This window comes from Typopeltis vanoorti, chromosome 4 (genome assembly GCF_054136105.1).
Source record: "Typopeltis vanoorti isolate ZY-2024b chromosome 4, IOZ_Tvanoo_1.0, whole genome shotgun sequence".
Classification (NCBI taxonomy): domain Eukaryota; kingdom Metazoa; phylum Arthropoda; class Arachnida; order Uropygi; family Thelyphonidae; genus Typopeltis; species Typopeltis vanoorti.
Window position 1 is genome coordinate 136,134,438 of NC_143552.1, and position 21,827 is coordinate 136,156,264.

General features: G+C 33.3%; 1 protein-coding gene across 1 annotated transcript in view; it reads left to right on the forward strand.

The window, feature by feature from the left end:
- The window catches only part of LOC150107696 (thrombospondin type-1 domain-containing protein 4-like), a 465,880-nt gene that overhangs the window by 150,763 nt on the left and 293,290 nt on the right, over positions 1-21,827 (forward strand). The window contains exon 5 of the mRNA XM_090392010.1: positions 14,109-14,208. Coding sequence (XP_090248136.1) covers positions 14,109-14,208 — 100 coding nt within the window. The remainder of the gene's footprint in view (positions 1-14,108; positions 14,209-21,827) is intronic.

Genomic DNA, 21,827 nt, shown 5'->3' on the forward strand with positions numbered 1-21,827 from the left:
ATTTTATATTTAGGTGCAACAATTCTCAATAGCATTGTCAATACTGCACTTTGCAGTGGTTAGAGAAATAAGTAGGTTAGTTGTACTACCAAATGACACGCACGTTTACCCATCCTTTCAACTCCTTAAGACAAAGAGTATATGTAAATGTTTTTAAATCATTTTTGTTTTCTTTTATATCAAAAGAATGCCGTATACGGTTATTCCTTTGGCTTCTGTTGAAACAGAACCCAGCGTAGGTGAAGGAAAGGTGCGAGCAAATACAAGAATACACGGATGTTTGACCTGAAAAGTCTGTTTTGCCTCTTCATGAAGTTTTTAAAAAGCATGATGTATATTGTATCACTAAGAAAAACTTATTGCAGATATATCTGAAATGAAGCAAATAATTTTTCTTTTTTAATAGTTAGATATTCAAATTTGACGTGTTCTGAGCATTATTTATATACCATATATTTACCTCTAGATACTTTTTTATGTCCGGATACTTTTGTAGTGATCAGATAAGAGATATATATAAATGATATCAGGGGTTGTGGAATACTGATTATGAAGCGAGATTGAGAATTTGTAGAGTACAGATGCTAACAAACAGGAGAAAGAGGGGTGATATGATTGAGACTTACAAACTTCTGAAAGGGTCATACAGGATTTCAATTGATGGAATTTTTCAATTTATGGAAGGTGGGGAAAGAACGAGAGGGCATCCTTGGAAGCTGAGAATCAAGGCCGCCAAGAAGGGTGTACTGGCTAGATTTTTCTCTCCGAGGATGGTGCGTGATTGGAATGGATTGCGATTGGATGTTGTGAGTGCAAGCAGTGTGAATGAATTCAAGAATAAGTATGATTTCCCTGGTGTGTGTAGTATGTGGCCTCCCTCGATGAGTCTTTGACTCCCTGGAGGTCTCTCGTAATAATAATAATAATAATAATAATAATAATAATAATAATAATAATATATTATATATTTATATATATATATATATTAGGGGGCTCTTCCCCCCAACCCCCCCGAGTTCCGGCCTGGTATGCTGGAGACAAAATACGTTTCAAATTTCGGCTTATCTTTTTATATACAGTATATAGAGTAGATACATATAATTACATACTCTCCTTCCAGCTCCCTAGTGATGTGACAATGTTCCCATGACATCTGTAACTCAAGAAATATATATAATTGCATATTGCATACTATACTTTCGTTTGCTCCCAGTACTAGGGTAGGCACTAGTGACAAGATCAAGATCAAGATAAGATAAGGAATCGTGACGTCATTGGTTGCTAACGTCATTGTTGGCATTGCTTCATGGGTATGGAATGTTTGAAATTTCCCTGGGGGCATATGTGTCAATGGCTTCAGTTATTGCGTTTTGGTTCGCGTATGGGATTATGGGTGATGGTAGAGATAAGGGATAGTGTTGTGATTGGTGGTGCACTAGTGACAAGATCAAGATCAAGATAAGATAAGGAATCGTGACGTGAATGTTTGTTGTTATAGAGGTTGGAATGTTAAGAATTTCCCTGGGGGCATATGTGTAAGTGGGTTCAGTTCTTGTGTTTTGGTTCGCGTATGGCATTATGGGGGATGGTAGAGATAAGGGATGGTGTTGTGATTGGTGGTGCACTAGTGACAAGATCAAGATCAAGATAAGATAAGGAATCGTGTCGTGGATGTGTGTTGTTATCAGATGTAGATAAGTGACGTCATTTGTTAGTTATAAATGGTATTTTGGTTTGGCTATGAAATTGTGGGCGATGTTTTTGAGATAAGATATCTTGGAATTTTCACAGGGTGACACACATCCGTCATTGTCGTCATGTTTGGTTGTCTATAGATGGCTGTACTAATTTTCCAATACATTTGGGATATTTCTTTCCTGTTAAAGGGTGGGAATACTAAAAGTAGAGTAGACTCGAGTAGGCGGCATAATTTAATTATATACTGGTTTTTATATTTCTGAATAATTTAATTATATACTGGTGTCACTCAAACACCCATACTTTTTTTTTTCTTCTATAGATAACTGTACTAATTTTCCAATACATTTTTTGGGGTATTTCTTTCCTGTTAAAGCTGAGAATTCTTAGAGTATGTCGTGATGGCGGGTGTGATTATCTTTTATGAATAATTTTATTATACTGGTGTCCCTTAAACACACACACACATACACATTAGACATGAAAAGTCGCTAATGTATCCATGTTGATACTCTAGTATATACCCTATGATTATTCTTCTGAAAAAAAAACCTATTCAGTATTAGAATTACGCTTACCGAAACATACGAGCATAGATTATTGAAATTACAATTAGCAATTGTTATGTTTAAGTTAAAAAAAATTAACTTACATTTCTTTCCAGAATGAGAACATCTTGGTACTATGCTTTTCTGAATAATTTAATTAAATGGTGCTGTCTCTACGGTATTTTTAAATAAATAAATTAAAATAAACGGACAGTTAAATGGATTATAAAACCTTTTGTATGTATTCTAGAAATTCTAATGATAATTTAAAATTACTTACAGCTTTCCAGAATGGCTCTTTTAAATACAAATATTCAAAAAAAAATATATAAATAATAATTCCAAAATAGTTGAATTTTATATCCCCACCACAACACAAACACAAAACCACAAAGAACGAAATTTCTGTAAATACTGTAACCTGAAATAGATGAGTAGTTCTTCCTTTAGATTATAGACAATAGATGCTACGTTATCGTCATGTGCAATATCCCCCAGTGAGCGGTTTTCTTCAAAGGTTCTTTCATGAAGATGACATGAGTCACATCCGTATTGTTCAAAAGGTAGCATTTTCTCAACTTTGGATATTTCTCAAATACGTACATATGACTAAGTGTTTAGCCTTGACATGTTTGCGATGACACATATCCTAAAATTATTCATTCTTCGTTACCGTCGGTATTTATTGCTGTAGTAAATTAATGCTTACATTTAATTTTTTAAAACCAATATTGTCTATTAATTTTACCTTCGATTCCTTGTGCTCTTAACCTATTTCTGTAACTGAATTTATTTTCTTTCTTTCTTTCTTTAGCATTAGTAATTGTAAGTAACGGATATTTGCGAGAAACAAGGTTTTTGAACTCGCCCTTGCGTTTTTTTTTAGAAATTTCTTTTACCAGCACAACAGATAAATAGTTATTTCTTATTATTATTTCAAGTGAATATTAGCTCTGTAATATATACTTTGTTAATTTCTATGTTACCTTTTATTTGACTGTAATATTATTAACAAATGGGTCTGTAAAATAAAATAGCCAAATTCTTACAGTATTGTAACTTTTCAGGTGAAATCTTCTTCACTAAAATTCTGGCTATTAATTTAATACCCGATTATTCCTATTGCTTCTAAGAGTTGACAGTTTCTTGAAATATTTGAGGGCTTGCATGAACAAATAAGACTTTTAATTCAGTGAGTCAAAAATTCAGTGAGTTTAATTTCTTTTAATTCAGTGAGTCTTTCTTAAATTTGTATAACACATCAACGACACCCAATTTGTTCATTTAAATTTACACATTTTATTTGAATGAAATATTATATACAAATTGTATTTACTGAATCTAACAATACAGAAAACAAATAAATAAACTGAAAAATACATCAAAGGTTCTTCCCATGCTTGTGCAATTGCCATCATATGGTTTTTGACAATGTGACTCTCATCTGAAAGTTAAGGGTTATATATTTATTTCTTTGAATCCAATTTCATTTAAATCAAGAACAGGCCTCCCTATTAACTTCGTTAATGTTTTTGATTTTCTCTTCCTTTGGCAAGTAATACATGATATTTGCATGTTGATTCTATCATCCAATTTCTTAGTTTGTCCAAAGACAGTGAACCAATTTCCCACTTCAGCTGATGGTTATATTTTATTAACCGAGAATTCTGTTTTTTAACTCTTTCAGGTAATTCTTTCCAACTATAAGGTTATTTTGTCAATGCATATCTTACACTAATTCCACCAGAAATACAAATTTCTTTAGGAAATAAATTTGAACTCTTATTCAAAAGAAATTGGCATTCAATTATCCCAATGATTACTGAAAATTCATATTTTTCACCCACTGTCGATTTTTCATTATCGTTTTCCTTCATTCTTCTTCTTCTTCGATTACTTCATATGGCACCACAAATAAATAGTTATTTATTATTATTTCACTGATTATTAGCTCTGATCGTATACTTTATGGTAACTTTCGTTTACAAAATTCTAAACAATTAGAACTTTTCACAAAGAAACTTTCGAAGAATTTGTGGCTCACCCATTATTTTTCTAAAATATGTCAATAGACAGCATTAGACAATTTCTAAAATAATCAATACATGGATATTAGTTTTCAATACTTTTTCCCCCATCCTGGCATTAATTTCACAGTTGTGATTTTTTTAAAAATAATTAAACAGAATTGCACTAAGATATAAAGTTGTGGATTTAAATATCAAGATCTAATCAGAATAACTGACTAAAAATTCACTGTGGAAAAACACAACAACAAAAACACATCTTTGTTCAATTAAGTTTACAAATGCAAATTTTATTTTGCTGAAATACTATTTACAAGTATATTCACTGAGAAAAATTCAAAACATGTAATTACCTAAAAATATTTCACAATATTTAGTTTAGACTCTTAATATTTTCCAAAGACTTCAATGAATAAAATTTTTGTTACTCACTGTTTCTTGGTTACATTACACATCAAAATAGTTGGTCATGCAAAAGAATTTTTAAATCAGATACCATGGTAACCACACTTCCATACATTTGATATTGTGTCAGTCTGGAAATGACACCAGGCCTCCGTAAACATTTTGTGTATTCTTTTGTTAGCAAATATACACAAACAATTTTTGTAAAATGTTTGTAAATGTCCCAAAATAAAGAATCTTTATCGAATTGGATAAAATCTTGAAAGTCTAATTTTACCATTGATGAATTTAAATGATTAGCGATAATTTTCCCCATGATACGAATAGCTGGTAATTCAGTTTCCAAAAATAGTAAATGATTATCAATGTCATACATTTTTGGTGAAAATCTCTCAGCTTCTTCACAACTAATAGAAAAAAATTTACTTCCATCACCTCCTGTATCATCAAGTATTAGTTCCCCATCTTGGCATTTCAGAATATAACACTCACCGAGGTCCATTTCGTAGTCAACTCTTCTTTGCAACTAGCTGAGGATATCAGACCACTTCCTGTGTAATTTTTCCCAAGTGGTCCTGGATAAATACATCACAATGTACGTGTCTTCTAAAATAATAATCGGTTTCCATCCTTTTAGAGCTAGGTGAAGAGTTTTTTCTCGTGCTATTTTCCTGAAGAAAGAAAATTTCAATGACTTTTGTGGCTCACCCATTATTTTACTTTACATTCCTGGATACCAATCACCACAACACAATATGATAACTTGACAGGATGAACGAATTGTCGTAACTGCAAAGACACTTGACTCGTTTATTTTTCCTTATAGTACTATTTACCTGACCCTTAACTCTGACCGTTCCTTCCAAAATGAAACTTTTGCGCAGATGATTCACGGACATGTTTCTACATGCTGTTGGATAAAACATGACGACAATGACGGATGTGTGTCACCCTGGGAAAATTCCAAGATATCTTATCTCAAAAACATCACCCACAGTTCCATTGCCAAACAAAACATGACAACAATGACGTTATGTGTTTGAAAATTTCTGGGGAACACATGTCTCATCTCCACTAGGCTGATGAGTGAGCTCATCAGCCTAGTGCAGATGAGTGAGCTCATCTTTTGCTGATATCTTTTAGTGATCTCACCTCCAACTGATACTGATAACTTTTTTGGAAAAAACTTTAAAAAACGCGTTATGATAACTTTTTTTGGAAAAAAATAAAAAAACGCGTTTATTTATTTTTTTATTTTTATTAAGTTAATAGGGAGGCCTGTTCTTGGTTTAAATGAAATTGGATGCCCAAAATGTGAAAACAACGTGTACTTTTAAATGCTTTTGGAAACATAACGTGTACTTTTAAATGCTTTTGGAAACATAACGAAAGATTCTGTGCTTTTAATAATTCTCAGAAGTATACATATTGGATTCAAAGAAATAAATATACACCCCTTAATTTTACTACAGTAATAAATTCCCAACGAACATCAAATGAAAAATTAACTTTCAGATGAGAGTCACATTGTCAAAAACCATATGATGGCAATTCCACAAGCATGGGAAGAACCTTTGATGTATTTTTAGTTTATTTATTTATTTTCTGTATTGTTAGATTCAGTAAATACAATTTGTATATAATATTTCATTCAAATAAAATGTGTAAATTTAAATGAACAGAGTGTTGTTGATGTGTTATACAAATTTAAGAAAGACGATAACATTTTTTTTGACTCACTGAATTAAAAGTCTTATTTGTTCATGCAATCCCTCAAATATTTCAAGAAACTGTCAACTCTTAGAAGCAATAGGAATAATTGGGTATTAAATTAATAGCCAGAATTTTAGTGTAGAAGATTTCACCTGAAAAGTTACAATACTGTAAGAATTTGGCAATTTTATTTTACAGACCCATTTGTTAATAATATTACAGTCAAATAAAAGGTAACATAGAAATTAACAAAGTATATATTACAGAGCTAATATTCATTTGAAATAATAAGAAGTAACTATTTATTTGTTGTGCTGGTAAAAGAAATTTCTAAAAAAAAACGCAAGGGCGAGTTCAAAAACCTTGTTTCTCGCAAATATCCGTTACTTAAAATTACTAATGCTAAAGAAAGAAAGAAAGAAAATAAATTCAGTTACAGAAATAGGTTAAGAGCACAAGGAATTGCAGGTAAAATTAATAGTCAATATTGGTTTTAAAAAATTAAATGTAAGCATTAATTTACTACAGCAATAAATACCGACGGTAACGAAGAATGAATAATTTTAGGATATGTGTCATCGCAAACATGTCAACGCTAAACACTTAGTCATATGTAAGTATTTGAGAAATATCCAAAGTTGAGAAAATGCTACCTTTTGAACAATACGGATGTGACTCATGTCATCTTCATAAAAGAACCTTTGAAGAAAACTGCTCACTGGGGGATATTGCACATGATGATAACGTAGCATCTACGGTCTATAATCTAAAGGAAGAACTACTCATCTATTTTAGGTTACAGTATTTACAGAAATTTCATTCTTTGTGGTTTTGTGTTTGTGTTGTGGTGGGGATATAAAATTCAACTATTTTGGAATTATTTTATTTATTTATTTTTTTGGAATATTTGTATTTAAAAGAGCCATTCTGGAAAGCTGTAAGTAATTTTAAATTATCATTAGAATTTCTAGAATACATACAAAAGGTTTTATAATCCATTTAACTGTCCATTTATTTTAATTTATTTATTTAAAAATACCGTAGAGACAGCACCATTTAATTAAATTATTCAGAAAAGCATAGTACCAAGATGTTCTCATTCTGGAAAGAAATGTAAGTTAATTTTTTTTTTTAACTTAAACATAACAATTGCTAATTGTAATTTCAATAATCTATGCTCGTATGTTTCGGTAAGCGTAATTCTAATACTGAATAGGTTTTTTTTTCATAAGAATAATCATAGGGTATATATTAGAGTATCAACATGGATACATTAGCGACTTTTCATGTCTAATGTGTGTGTGTGTGTGTGTGTGTGTGTTTCAGGGACACAAGTATAATAAATTTATAAAAATTCCCAGCTTTAACAGGAAAGAAATACCCCAAAAATGTATTGGAAAATTAGTACAGTCATCTATAGAAGAAAAAAAAAGTATGGGTGTTTCAGTGACACCAGTATATAATTAAATTATTCAGAAAAGCTCGAAAGACTGCCGCCTACTCGAGTCTACTCTACTCTTAGTATTCCCACCCTTTAACAGGAAAGAAATATCCGAAATGTATTGGAAAATTAGTAGAGCCATCTATAGACAACCAAACATGACGACAATGACGGATGTATGTCACCCTGGGAAAATTCCAAGATATCTTATCTCAAAAACATCGCCCACAATTTCATAGCCAAACCAAAATACCATTTACAACTAACAAATGATGTCACTTATCTACATCTGATAACAACACACATACACGATACGATTCCTTATCTTATCTTGATCTTGATCTTGTCACTAGTGCACCACCAATCACAACACTATCACTTATCTCTACCATCACCCATAATCCCATACGCGAACTAAAACACAACAACTGAAGCCATTGACACATATGCCCCCAGGGAAATTCAAAACATTCCATGCCCATGAAGCCACGCCAACAACGACGTCAGCAACCGATGACGTCACGATTCCTTATCTTATATTGATCTTGATCTTGTCACTAGTGCCTACTCTACTACTGCTCCCGAATGATGTGACGTAATTACATCCCGTCCCATTACAATGTATAGTCCTTATAAGGACTGGCTTAAATGGGTGAAGCAAGAATGCTTTTCATCTTCCCCGTTATCTGTAGAGGACAGTGTAGGGATAAGGTGTTATTGAGCCATTAAAGCTCTGATCATGGTAGCAGGGTAACAGCAATAGCCGAGCCTCAGTTAGAACTTCATTGACTACAGCATTGCCATCCATTAGCCTCCAAGGGTATTAATCACCGCATCTCACGGTTCATTCTCCTTCTTTCATTACAACTTGCAGTCCTTATAAGGACTGGCTTAAAGGGGCGGAGCAAAAATGCTTTTCATCTTCCCCGTTATCTGTAGAGAACAGTGTAGGGATAAGGTGTTATTGAGCTATTAAAACTCTGATCATGGCAGGAGGGTACCAGAATAACCGGGCCTCGGTTAGAACTTCACTGGTTACAGCATTACCATCCATTAGCCTCCAAGGGTATTAATCACCGCATCTCACGGTCGATTCTCCTCCCCCATTACAACTATAACTCAGGAAATATATATATATATATATATATATATATTCATCTTCCCTGTTATCTGTAGAGGTCGTGTAGGGATAAGGTGTTATTGAGCCATTAAAGCTCTGATCATGGCAGGAGGTTAACAGCAATAGCCGAGCCTCAGTTAGAACTTCATTGGCTACAGTATTGCCATCCATTAGCATCCAAGGGTATTAATCACCGCATCTCACGGTCGATTTCGAACTCACCCCCATTACAACATATAGTCCTTATGACTGGCTTAAAGGGGCGAAGCAAGAATGCTTTTTATATTCCCCGTTGTCTGTAGAGGACAGTGTAGGGATAAGGTGTTATTGAGCTAGAAAAATTATTAGTTAGAACTTCATTGGCTACACCCTCCAAAGGTATTGATCACCGCAAAAAAAAAAAAATAAAAATGGATCCCATTACCTTATAAGGACTGGCTTAAAGGGGCGAAGCAAGAATGCTTTTTATATTCCCCGTTGTCTGTAGAGGACAGTGTAAGGATAAGGTGTTATTGAGCTATAAAGCTCTGATCATGGCAAAAGGGTAACAGCAATAGCCGAGCCTCAGTTAGAACTTCATTGGCTACAGCATTGCCATCCATTACCCTCCCTGGGTACCAATTTTAGTCGCCTCGTACGACATGAATTAGCTACATTGGTGATACGTAAGTAAAGCCAATCTCAAAAAATTAAGACACTCCCTAGACCACTCAATAGTGGCCGAAAGACCGTCTATCTCAGCGTTGGCTCCACTCAATGATGGCCTTCCACCCACCACCGAGCAAAACCGCTCAAATTCGGAGGAAAAGCATTTATTTACCCACAAATCCCCCTAATCGGGCCTTGCCGGAAAACACCTTCCCAGGAGACTCAAACTCTCGAATCTCAGCGTCCAATTTGTCGCTTCTTAAGACGTGCTTGGATTTGCATTGGGGCTATTCTTATCCCAGCAACCACACGGGAAATAATCCCATTACAACTGTAACTCAGGATTAAATATACATATTATACTTATAAAATAAGTATATCAATTTTTTTATCAATTTTTCACGTGTTACCTTTTTGATACCTTTTTATTTAACATTTTGTACATTAATAATAATAGTTAACAGTAAAACATAAGGAGAATTTTAATTTAATTTAAATAAGTTTGTTATTAGGATATCTTTAGTAGTGCAAATGAAAGAAGCCGAACAATTTATAGATACGTTGTTTATGTGTGCATATTTCATCTGATACAGGACATTAATAATATTTTATCTGAAAGTTTCCAGACAATTTCAATTTTGGTTCATATAAGACAACGTGATTTACAATTTTATCCATATTCTTATTATAATTACATCAATCGTCTCTTTAACCCGGCACTGGTAATGTGGTGGTGAAGTTATAGTCACTTTAAAATCTTTGGGGTCTGTGACACCCCATCTTACCAACGCTGGGAGTTCTGTTTTTGTTTCATTTTTCCTTTGTCTTGGTATATCGCCAAGAGTGAAACATGAAAGACATTCCCATGTGCCATATATTAAGTGCTTATGGGTGAAAATTGTCACCCACTTGCTGAAAATTCAATAAACCTTATTAAAATAAGGTTTATTGAATTTTATTTAACTATTATGCAAGCAAATATTGTTGACTTTTATTCAGCTTCTAATTTATTTTGAACAGTGAAGAAAGTTAAAGCCTGATAATTAAAATAAATTTTATTAATAAAATTAATAAAATAACTTTTAAAGCAGACAGACAGACAGACAGAATAGATTGTTATTGTTATCGTAAACCAATTCACTGAATGAATTAATTTTATTGCTGGTTTAACTTATTGTTCCATAATATTCATTTGCTGCTTTTCACTACGGAGCTTGTAATACTATCATGCCATTCAAACTGACGTATATGATGTGATTATTAGTATAATGGTCAACATAGTGCGTTGACCTGTGATATACTATTATTATTATTTTATTCACATAATTGATACACAGTCAAAACAAGATATCATATAAATAAAAATTTGATACAAAACAATTCAGATTCTACCCAAGAATCTAAGAATAGTCCGTCAAGTAGCGTCGTAAAATATAGACTGTTCCAAATAATGCTTTTTTTTTTTTTTTGTAGGTCATATGGGGTCACTTCATTGATTTTTAATTGCTTTAAATAGTTGGATAGCTTCTTTGAAGTTGCAGCAAGTGCACCGATAACTATTGGGATGACTTTGGTGTGTTTAAGCCACAGTCGGCCAACTTCAGTTGCCAGATCTCGATATTTAGTTACTTTACCAGTTCTTTGTTATTAATGTTGTTAGCACTGGGTATTGCTATATCGATAATTTAAACCTCTCGATGTTCGATAATTGTGATGTCAGGTCTATTGGTTTCTAAATGCCGATCAGTTTCTATTCTAAAGTCCCAGAGAAGTGCTGTTTCGTTTTCCAATACTGTTTCTATTTTATGCTGCCACCAGTTATCAGAAGTAGGAAAGCCATATTTTTGCATACATGCCAATGAACTATTTTGGCAACTTGATCATGGCGGTATTTATAATCAGTTTGAGCTAATTTGCTGCAGGCACTGATTAGATGTTCTACAGTCTCATCTTTCTGACCGCATAATCTGCATTTGCTGTTATTATTGATGTTAAAAATTTTTGCTTTGATTGCATTAGTTTGTAATGCCTGTTCTTGAGCTTCTAGAATAAATCCTTCTGTTTCTTTATAATGTATCCATGTTGTATAGCCATTGCCATGTCTTGTTTACGTCAATTTTGTCCTCAGTATCTCGAAGAAATTGGCCATGCAAGGGTTTATTTTCATTAATAATAATAATAATAATTATTAGTATTATTGAGGTGCCTCCATAGAGTCAAAAGACTCATCACTGGAGATCCAACATTGACATACTAGCCATTATTCACATAATACCTGTCATACTTCCCCTTAAAAACTCATTTACAGATGAAGCATTCACAAATCACCCCTGGAAACGCATTCCAACCATTTACAACTCTCCAAGCTCTAGTCCAACATCCTTGTTAACCACACTCTTACACAATCTCCAGGGAGGACCCCTTGTGCTCTCCCTTCCTGCACTGGTCTTAAAAAGTTATCAGTATCAATCCTATAAAACCCTTTTAATAATTTTTAATAATTTCTATGCCTCTATCATATCTCATCTCCTGCGTCTATCAACTAGTTTTTGAAGCCCACAGACCTTCAATCTATCCTCGTAGGAGACATCCCACAGGCCTGCAACAATTTTCGTAACCCACCTATGAATCCTCTCCACCATTTCCTCATCACCAAGAAATCCAGGTGACCAGATCAGTGCAGAGTAGTCCAAATAAGGTCTTATTAATGCCTTATAAAGTGGGACAATCACTTCCATATCCCTGCTTTCAGTGTGTTCTTCAATAACCATGTAATTTGATGTGAAGTTTTGGCAACCTTTGCAATATGCCCTCGAAACTTAAGTTCTCTGTCCCTAGCCTCATTAACTTCTTGCAGTTCAGTTCCATTAATATAGTAAACAGCATGTGATCTCATCCTTCCGAAGTGAATCACCTTACACTTGGCCACGTTAAACTGGCAGCCATTTAGTTTAGCCCAAACCGTCAGTCTATTAATTCATCTTGCAAGATATCCTCATCATCTGAATTAACTATCGCTCTTCCCAGTTTTGCATCATCAGCAAACAAGTGGATATTCCCTTTCAAAGTATTCCCAATATCATTGATGTACAAATTAAATAATAGAGGACCAAACACTGAGCCCTGAGTTACACCACTAGTCACCTACCTTCTACTGGACTCTGCTTCACCACAAACCACTCTTTGATATCTATCCATTAGCCATCCTCTAATCCAAATCACTAGCCTCAGATCCATACCCATTTGCCCCAATTTATGACAGCGTCCCATGCGGAATCTTGTCAAATGATTTTGCAAAGTCCAGCAGGATCACTGGTTAAGGATTTCCTTTATCCAACTCCATCGTTACTTCATTACAGAAAGTGAACAACTAAGGCAAGATCTACTCTTCACAAAACCATGTTGTTCCTTATAAAGTATCATATTGCTGTCCACCCAGTCCTGAATTCAAATTTTTATCAATTTCTCCAAAACCTTAACTACCAATATACTCATTGGTCTATAATTTGCTACCTCAGTCCTGGATCCCTTCCCCCTATGCAGTGGAATAATTTTCCCTTCTTTGCACTCAATTGGAACTTTACCAGAACTGAGGCTTAAATTAAACAGCCAAGTTAGAGGAGGTTCTAATTCTCTTGCGCCTTCCCTTAAAACATGGGCCGATATGCCATCTAATCAAATTACAGTGTTAGCATTAATGTTCTGTAATATAGTAAGCACCTCAAATTCTTCTATCACCAAACTCTCATCAGTCAATGATACATTCGGAACTGCAATATCAAACCAAGATGGTACACTTTTGCAAAATGATCACTAAGCAACTCAACTATTTCATTAGCTTCTGTAGTTTCCTTACCCTCCACAATTAGTAAATAAAAAAGTAATCAGAAAGCATAAAAACTGGTTTCGTACTTGTTGAGAATGGGATGTCCAAATAATAAACCATTTCCAACAATTATTAAAGAAAACACACACAAAAAAAGCCTGAAATTAGCTGTCTTGAAAAACACACGTGACTAATTTCTGTTTGATGAACAATGCAAGTTAGTACGTTATACTTTAATTGACAGAAAAACAGCGCCACTAGCGGGGGAAGGAATCACTATTCTCGCTTTTTTTTAAAAAAAATTGTTTCATTCTGTTTTGTTCTGGTTACAGAGGGCCACTTCTTAGAGAAAACTGTTAAAACGTTTCTTATAATATTTTAAAATAAATAGAAGATATATTAAAAACAATCTAACTTCAGGCAGATTGCTGAATTAAATTAGTAATTCAATGGAATATAAACTGTTAAGCCTGGTTTAATAGGTAAAAAGAAAATTTTCAAGCAACTACCTTTATTAATGATATAATATAATTTTACCTTAATACATATATTGCAATCATTAAATTATCATTTTATCCTTGAGAAAATGATTTTTATTTTAGCAGATTTTTTTTTTTTTTAATATCATATTGTACACCAAAATGAATGTAGAAACCTGCAACAAACATCTCTTCTCTTTCAGGCTTGTCCATATAAACAGGATTTTCGGAAAGAACAATGTTCATCTCTTAATACGAAAGTGTTTAGAGGAAAAATCTACCAATGGGAACCTTACATTGCAGGTATATTTTTAGTTTCGGCAATCATAAACAAACTGATAATGATGTATTGATATGTTTATGTTCATACCATTTAAACAAACTGATAATGATGTATTGATATGTTTATGTTCATACCATTTAAACAGTAGAAATTCACTTTCTACTAAATTAAAATAATTTCTTTAAAAACAGGAGGGTTTAAAGTATTTGTAATATTCGTTTTGGCTCGGATCGACCATTTCCGTAGAAAAACGATTTGAAATGATACCAGTAATAGTCCCTTTTTTGTCTAGGTGTGGAACTATTTTTTAGTAACAAAATTTAAAACAGTGCAATAGCAGAAAGATTTGCAACAGTGTAAACTTTTTCATTACTAACGACAATAAATAATTTATTTAAAGTACTGTATACAAATAAATGAAGTTCGCCACTTGGTCGATATCATTCCTGTAGCTTGAAAAGATCTTCAATAAATATATTAGAAGGAGGTATGACATTGAAGACTTTATTTCTTATGCATATGATATAAAGAGACAACAAAATTTCATTATTTTAAGATTTATGTCTACTATATTATGTCAACTATATGGTAATATACAATTATAAATAAATTTTTATATTTTCTCTTAAATGAAAACAAAAATTTTAATTATTTCAAAAACACCCATAAATGTTTACTAGTTTACTTATATATATAAATACCTTGTGGGAATGCTTATTTACTAGTTAGCTTCTTTCTAAATTTGCATCTCTAGAATTGTATGTATATGTATATATAAAATCCAGTGATTCTATTCACTGAGTATCTCGTGGGACCGGCATGTTTACTGTGGATTGTCTTGGAGAATCGCTTACGGCGAAACTAGTGAAATCACCATATCGTTCGCAACCTTGTGACACCTTCTGCCAAGTATAACATGCAATTGAAACTGTAGAGCAGCGGAGGTTAGCTGAAGTGCTTAGGATTCCGTTGCCCACTTTCTCTTCTTCTTCGTCTATCATCTCTTATGCTTTTAAGCGTCGAGATTTTGTCGTCCTGTCCAAGGTTTGTTGTTTTGCTTCTTTCCAGTTAATTCCCTTCTTTTCTAATTTTTCTTTAATTTCCTTTTGCCAACCTTTCCTGAGTCTGCCTATGTTTCTTTTTCCCATTTTCTGGCTTTCGTATACAGTTTTTGCTATTCCTCCTTCTTCTATTCGATTAAGATGTCCAAACCATCTCATTTGGGCTTGTGTTATGAATTGATTCAGAGCTGTAACTTGAAGGCTGACTCTTATGGTTTGATTTCTTATTCGGTCTAGTCTTGTTTTTTGTGCCACTTTCCTGAGATATTTCATTTCAATTGTTTATAGTTTATTTGTGTTTCCTTTTGTTAAACACCAAGACTCACAACTGTATGTTAATGTTGGTAGAAACACCGAACGGTGCACTGCCATTTTGATATTCTGGGTCACTTCTTTCTTATCTAGGAGTGGGCCTTTCATTGCATAGAATAGCTTTGTTCTCCCCCCCCCTTATCCTGTTGTTAATTTCTGTGTCTAGTCTACCATCTTCTTGCATATATGATCCCAAGTATTTAAAGGAGTGGACTTGTTCCAGTTGATGATTCTCTATTTTTATTATGTGTTTTTGTTGGTTTCTACATATGATCATTGTTTTAGTTTTATTTATATTTATGGTCATATTCCTTTTCTTTGTTTCTTCATACCAAATGTCGATATTGTACTGCAGATCTTCAGCTGTATTTGCTAGAATCACTACATCATCTGCAAAAGCCATGTGTGAAATGCTGGTTTTTTTCAGTTTCCTGTATTCTAGGTGGAACTTTTTTGTTCTTGTTTGGCATGCCTTTAAAATTTCATCCATTACTACGATGAAGAGAAGAGGGCTGAGGATACAGCCTTGCCTCACTCCTACATTTGTTTCAAATTCTTTTGATCTATTATTACAGATTCTCACATAATTTCTATTACTTTTGTAGAGGCTTTGTATGGCTGATATTAAGTTATCTTGTATCTTGTTTTTCTTTCATGTTTGCCGTATTAAGTGTCTAGGAACTCGGTCAAAGGCCTTTTCAAAATCTATAAAACATGAATGTAGTTCTTTTCCATATTCCAATGTTTTCTCTGATATTTGTCCAAGACTGAAGATAAGATCCTGCGTGCTTCTAGTTTTTCGAAAGCCATCTTGCTTTCTTTCAGTTTGATTTGATTCCTAAGCCTCGCTTCTAAGATACGGGCATATAATTTTCCTGGAACGCTTAAAAGCGAAATTCCTCAATGGTTTTCACATTTGCGGTTGTCTCCTTTCTTAAATATAGGGATTATTATAGCTACTTCCCAGTCTTTGGGAATAATTTTCTTTTTCCATACAACATTGAATGGCTTAAAATAAACTTTATGGCTTTCGTTCCTAAATTCTTACCATTTCTGGTGTTATTTGGTCATGGCCTGCTGATTTGTCCAATTTTATTTTATTTATTGCTGCTAACAGTTCATTTGCATGAATTTCTTCACTCTGATCTTCTATTTTGCTTGTGTGTCTTGCTCTTAGGGTTCTATTTTTTTCATGTCCTGCATCTTCCAATAATTCTTGAAAGCAATGTTCTAAAATATCACATATGGAAAATACGTAACAAACACCTCCTCACTGAGGAAGACAGCATCTACCACCGAATTAGGAACCGCTTCTCCGCTTATCTCCCTCGATTTCTGGAGCAGGAAAGATACCTCTTGGGCCAAGAACGGTTCCTAAGGAGATGGTGTAGGCCACCAACCATATATCAGATTACGTAGGGTGTGGAGATATTAAAGCGTGCATATATTTGCAACATCATTGTTTTTATGACCTTTGAAACTCAGATTTTATTAGTTTAGTTCAAATTAACCTCCATTTTACTTAAGATCAAACTTTTATTTGACTGACTAGAATAAAATGAAAATTTATTCCAATGAATAAAACCCGGACTGCGAAGGTCAACATCGAGACGGTCCTCGATGTTGGCCTTTGCAGCAGATGTCCCCCCCCCCCCCCCCCCGAAGGGCGAGCTTCTATACTCACATAAGTATGTAATGCAAGCTTTTTTTTCGAATTATTTCAAGTATAGAAATTAGAAAAAAAATCACCCATAGGGGAAACACCTTGCATATCTATGAAAGACGGTTCGTTTTTTCGTAATAATAAAAACGTAACCTGCCGTATCCCCCCCCCAACCCAACAGTTGTGCTGTCGTCATAATCATAGCAATTGATAACTTTTAAAAGTTTTTCTTTTCCATATGAAAGACTAAACTTTATAAAAATATCCGCTATCGAGTTTTCATTTCTCTCACAGCAATGCTATAGTGTTCTTCTCACTCTACGCATGCTTTACTACGCATCACACTTCCGGTTTTCGTCTGAGTCATGAAGCAAGAAAAATGAGCCGCCATTACATGTTATAAAAGAGTAAATCTCGGACACTGGAAGTATGCGAGAAAACATGTTTTCCATTGCACTTTCATCGCAGAAAAAGTTTTTCATATCAACACAAGTAATTTTTTCACATCATGAATACATTTAAATTAAATTACAGTTATCATTCCCAATAAATAAATTTTATAATCAAATCAATGCATTCATTTAGATCAATATTAACCTTATGAACAGCGTACGACATATGCAATAGACAATCTATTTTATTTCAAAAAAAAATTGTAGTACTTTTCATATAGTTATATATATATATATATAAGATGAAAAGCATTCTTGCTTCGCCCCTTTAAGCCAGTCCTTATAAGGACTATAAGGACAAATACAAGGCAATGGGGTAATAACATGTTCTCATCGTTAGAAAGTTCTCACAATGCTACACATCAGCTGAAATGCATCACATCCTCAGAATCAGAGGAAAAATAAACTTAACATAAAGTAAAAAAATAAAAATCCAGGTCAACTTTATATTCATATTTTTGTGGTTTTAGTGCTTAATCAGTGCATTGTAAAAAAAATGTCTGTCTGATCATTTATCTCATGTTTCTGGTACGGTGCAAAATATACAGTGCAAGTACTAAAACACTAGGGGAAAAATTCCGACCAATATTCTTTAAAGAAAAAAAAATGAACTAATTGCTAAAATTATGCAAATGACGTTTCCAATAAATAGGAATAGTGTATTTATTAATAAACGTTAATTTAACCTATTTTTGATGATTATAATGATTTGTAAGTGAAGGTTTCTCTGGATAAGCAGTTCTGGAGATAGTTTTCGGTACTGAGACCACATGTTTATTAAACAATAAAAATAAAAGAATAAAAAATCCCGACGTTTCGTTCGTCGTAAGACTTACATCATCATCATCATCATCAGGGTAATGGTGTATAAAAGTTTAACACAACAACCAAAGATAATTGATAACTAATAGTCAATTGGATGCTTTTTGAGTTCACAAACTGTGTGTCTCAAAACCGAAAACTATCTCTTGATCTTAATGATCATAAAAATTTTATTATATATTATTTTAATAAATGATCATATATTTATTAACAAAACTGTTTTCGATAAAAACCAACAAAAATTGAAAAACAACCTTTTGCATAATAAATAAAAATTTGGAAACAATATTAAGACACCTTTCTGTTTTATATATAAATAAAATATTTCATTTCATTACTGCGTTGCAATTTTTCAGTAACGAGTTTATAATGTTTACTTGGTAAGCAATTTGAGTAATTTCAAAAAGTGAGAGACAAGTACTGAGGAAGCGGAAGGCTGGTTGCATTCAGAGGCCTGAGATGGAAAAGTTGTCTGAGAAGTAACAATTGATTGTTATAGATTTTTAGGTTCTCAGTTCAGAAAAAATAGTAAAAACTTTTATCACCCACCAAATTTTACCCAATTTCTAATTTTATCGTTTTTCTTAGTAGTATTTGGATTTAAATTCAGCGCATTGGTGTTTATTTTCTTTATCCTTTATTTACAGCTAATTAATTGTATAAGTGCTTTTTGAAGTACTTTTTTATGTAAATAAAGAAACTTCCACGAAACTTCTCATTCTTAAGATAGGAGAGGGAGGGAAGAATGCAGATAAACGTCCAGGTGGCTACTTTGAATCTGATTCGCCGAGAGATAACGGATGACTTTCCCGTTGTCACAGACATTTACATTTTCTTATGTGATTCTTTAGTTGAACTTTAGTCGTTGACTACTAAGGTTATCATATTTCTGAAAGGTGGAATATTTTCTAAGTTAGTGTGAAGATTTAATTGAATGTGTTTGCTGTTTTGTTTTTTTAATGTTTTTAAGTAGTGCCGTGTAATAGTGTTGATCTCATTCGTTAAAATTCGTTGAACTGTGTTTTAAGTGGTGTTTGCAATGGCTTCAATAAGCTGCAAAAATTCACCTAACATTTTCTTCTACATATGCGGGGAGTTAATGGTAAAAAAACAACGAAGAAATATTACGGATTTCGTTAAAAAAGTGTACTCGTATTTTGGGATGAACCTTAGTGACTTATATAAGCCATGGGCGCCGCATATAGTATGCTCCATTTGTGTAGAAGAACTTAGGTGGTCGACTGGAGAAATCGATGAAGTTATCGATTTGAGGTTGTTTATCAATTCCTCAAAAAGAAGCCTCAAAGCCGTGCTTCTCCATAATTACAATAAGTATGCTTCAGTACCAGTAGCACATTCCGTGCATTTGAAAGAACGATACGAAAATTCAGCCTTCATTCTCAGCAAACTTAAGTACAATGATCATGGATGGACAGTTTTCTGTCATCTTAAAGTCATATCTATGATTTTGGGACAACAAAGAGGATACACCAAACGCCCATACTTTTTGTGCTAGTGAGACAGCCGAGATCGAGAGCAAACATTGGATCAAGAAGGAATGGCCAGAAAGAGTCACATTAGAACCTGGAAGTAAAAATGTGTTACACGAAACTTTGGTTGCTCTGGGGAAAAAATCCTTTTACCCCCGCTTCATATAAAGATGGGATTGATGAAATAATTTGTCAAGACTTTTTCTAAAGAAGGAGAGTGTTTTAAATACATCTGTGTAAAATTTCTGAGATTATCTACAGCAAAATTGAGAGAAAGTATTTTTATCGGTCCGGACACCAGGAAACTTATGAAGGATAAACTGTTTGGAAAAAGAAATGCCAACTGTTGAAAAAGAAGCGTGGAAAGCTTTGAAAGAGGTGGTGACCAAATGTTTAGGAAATCACAAGGATACCAACTATAAAATGATTGTGGAAGACATGCTACAGAAATTCAAGGATTTGGGATGCTCCATGAGCTTAAAAGTGCACTTTCTCAACTCTCATTTAGATTACTTTCCTGAGAATCTGGGAATTGTCAGCGAAGAACAAGGAAAATGATTCCACCAAGACATCAAGGAGATGGAAAGAAAGTATCAGGGCAGGTGGAATGAGCTGGATGTTGCACAGAGACGACCCGGGAAAAGAATTTCACAGAAAATGTTCCAAAACAAGCTTTGAAGGGAAAAGAAAAAGACACCACAACGAAATATACAGTATGGTCTAATGATTAATCTTTAATTGCTTTAATTATTTTTTTTCCAACGCTTTTATTCCAAAAATGTTTACGGAAAACTTTAAATACTGTTATTTTACTTAATATAATGCGTTTTAAAACTATTTTACTGTAATGTTGTAGATCCATTTTGTGAAAAATCTTTACGTGATAGAGAAAAATGGAAGAGATATTTGAAATCGGCGGTCAAAAATAAATCAGAAACAGTTAATAGTTTCCAGACAACTTTTCATGACTCGAATTTTGCAGGCCTGTGTAATTTTTTAAAAAAACTAATAATAAATTAAATAATAATAATAATAATTAAAAATAATAATAGACAATGATAATTAAAATAATAATAATTAAAATAATTAAAAATCATAAATAAATAATAATAATAATTTCAATAAATCATCGAATAAACAATGTGATGTTACAGTGTCAATATTCCCCCCCCCCCTTCCTGCTACAATTTGATCCAAATGGGCAGAAATTATCAGGGGACCTTCTTCACATTATCAAACCAATTATGTTTCAAATGTGGTTGAAATTAATTCGAACGATGCAATTTGTACACGTGCCATGAAAGAGAGGCGATTTTCCCTTCATTTTTCTCAGATTATCAAGGTAGTATAGGTAACTATATTCCACATTTGGTCGAAATCGATTGAGGAACCAGTCAGCTTTGCTGTTTTTAAAATCGTGGCTCCAGCCAGACGGACACCCACAATAAGCCGTTTATCGAACTCCGAAAGATCTGTTGCGTTTTCTATTGTGATCCATACTAATGACGCTTACTGACAGCCAGTGGCGCCTCGTGGCTTGAAATCGTGGGGGGGCTGCAACTTTCGAAATATACATGCACGCTGTAAGTACTATGTATACGTGTTTGGATAAAATATCAAAATTATGGTAAAAATTAAAATAAAAATTAAACATGAAATAATATTGTTTATTATCGATCAAATTATACAGTTTGGTATAATTCAAAATTAAATAAAAATAAAATATATTCTTCTTGTTTTGTTTCATGAAAAATTATTGTTTATTATTGATAAAATTATACAGTTTAGTATAATTCAAAATTATTTTAAAATAAAATCCATTGCTTTAATTGTAATTAA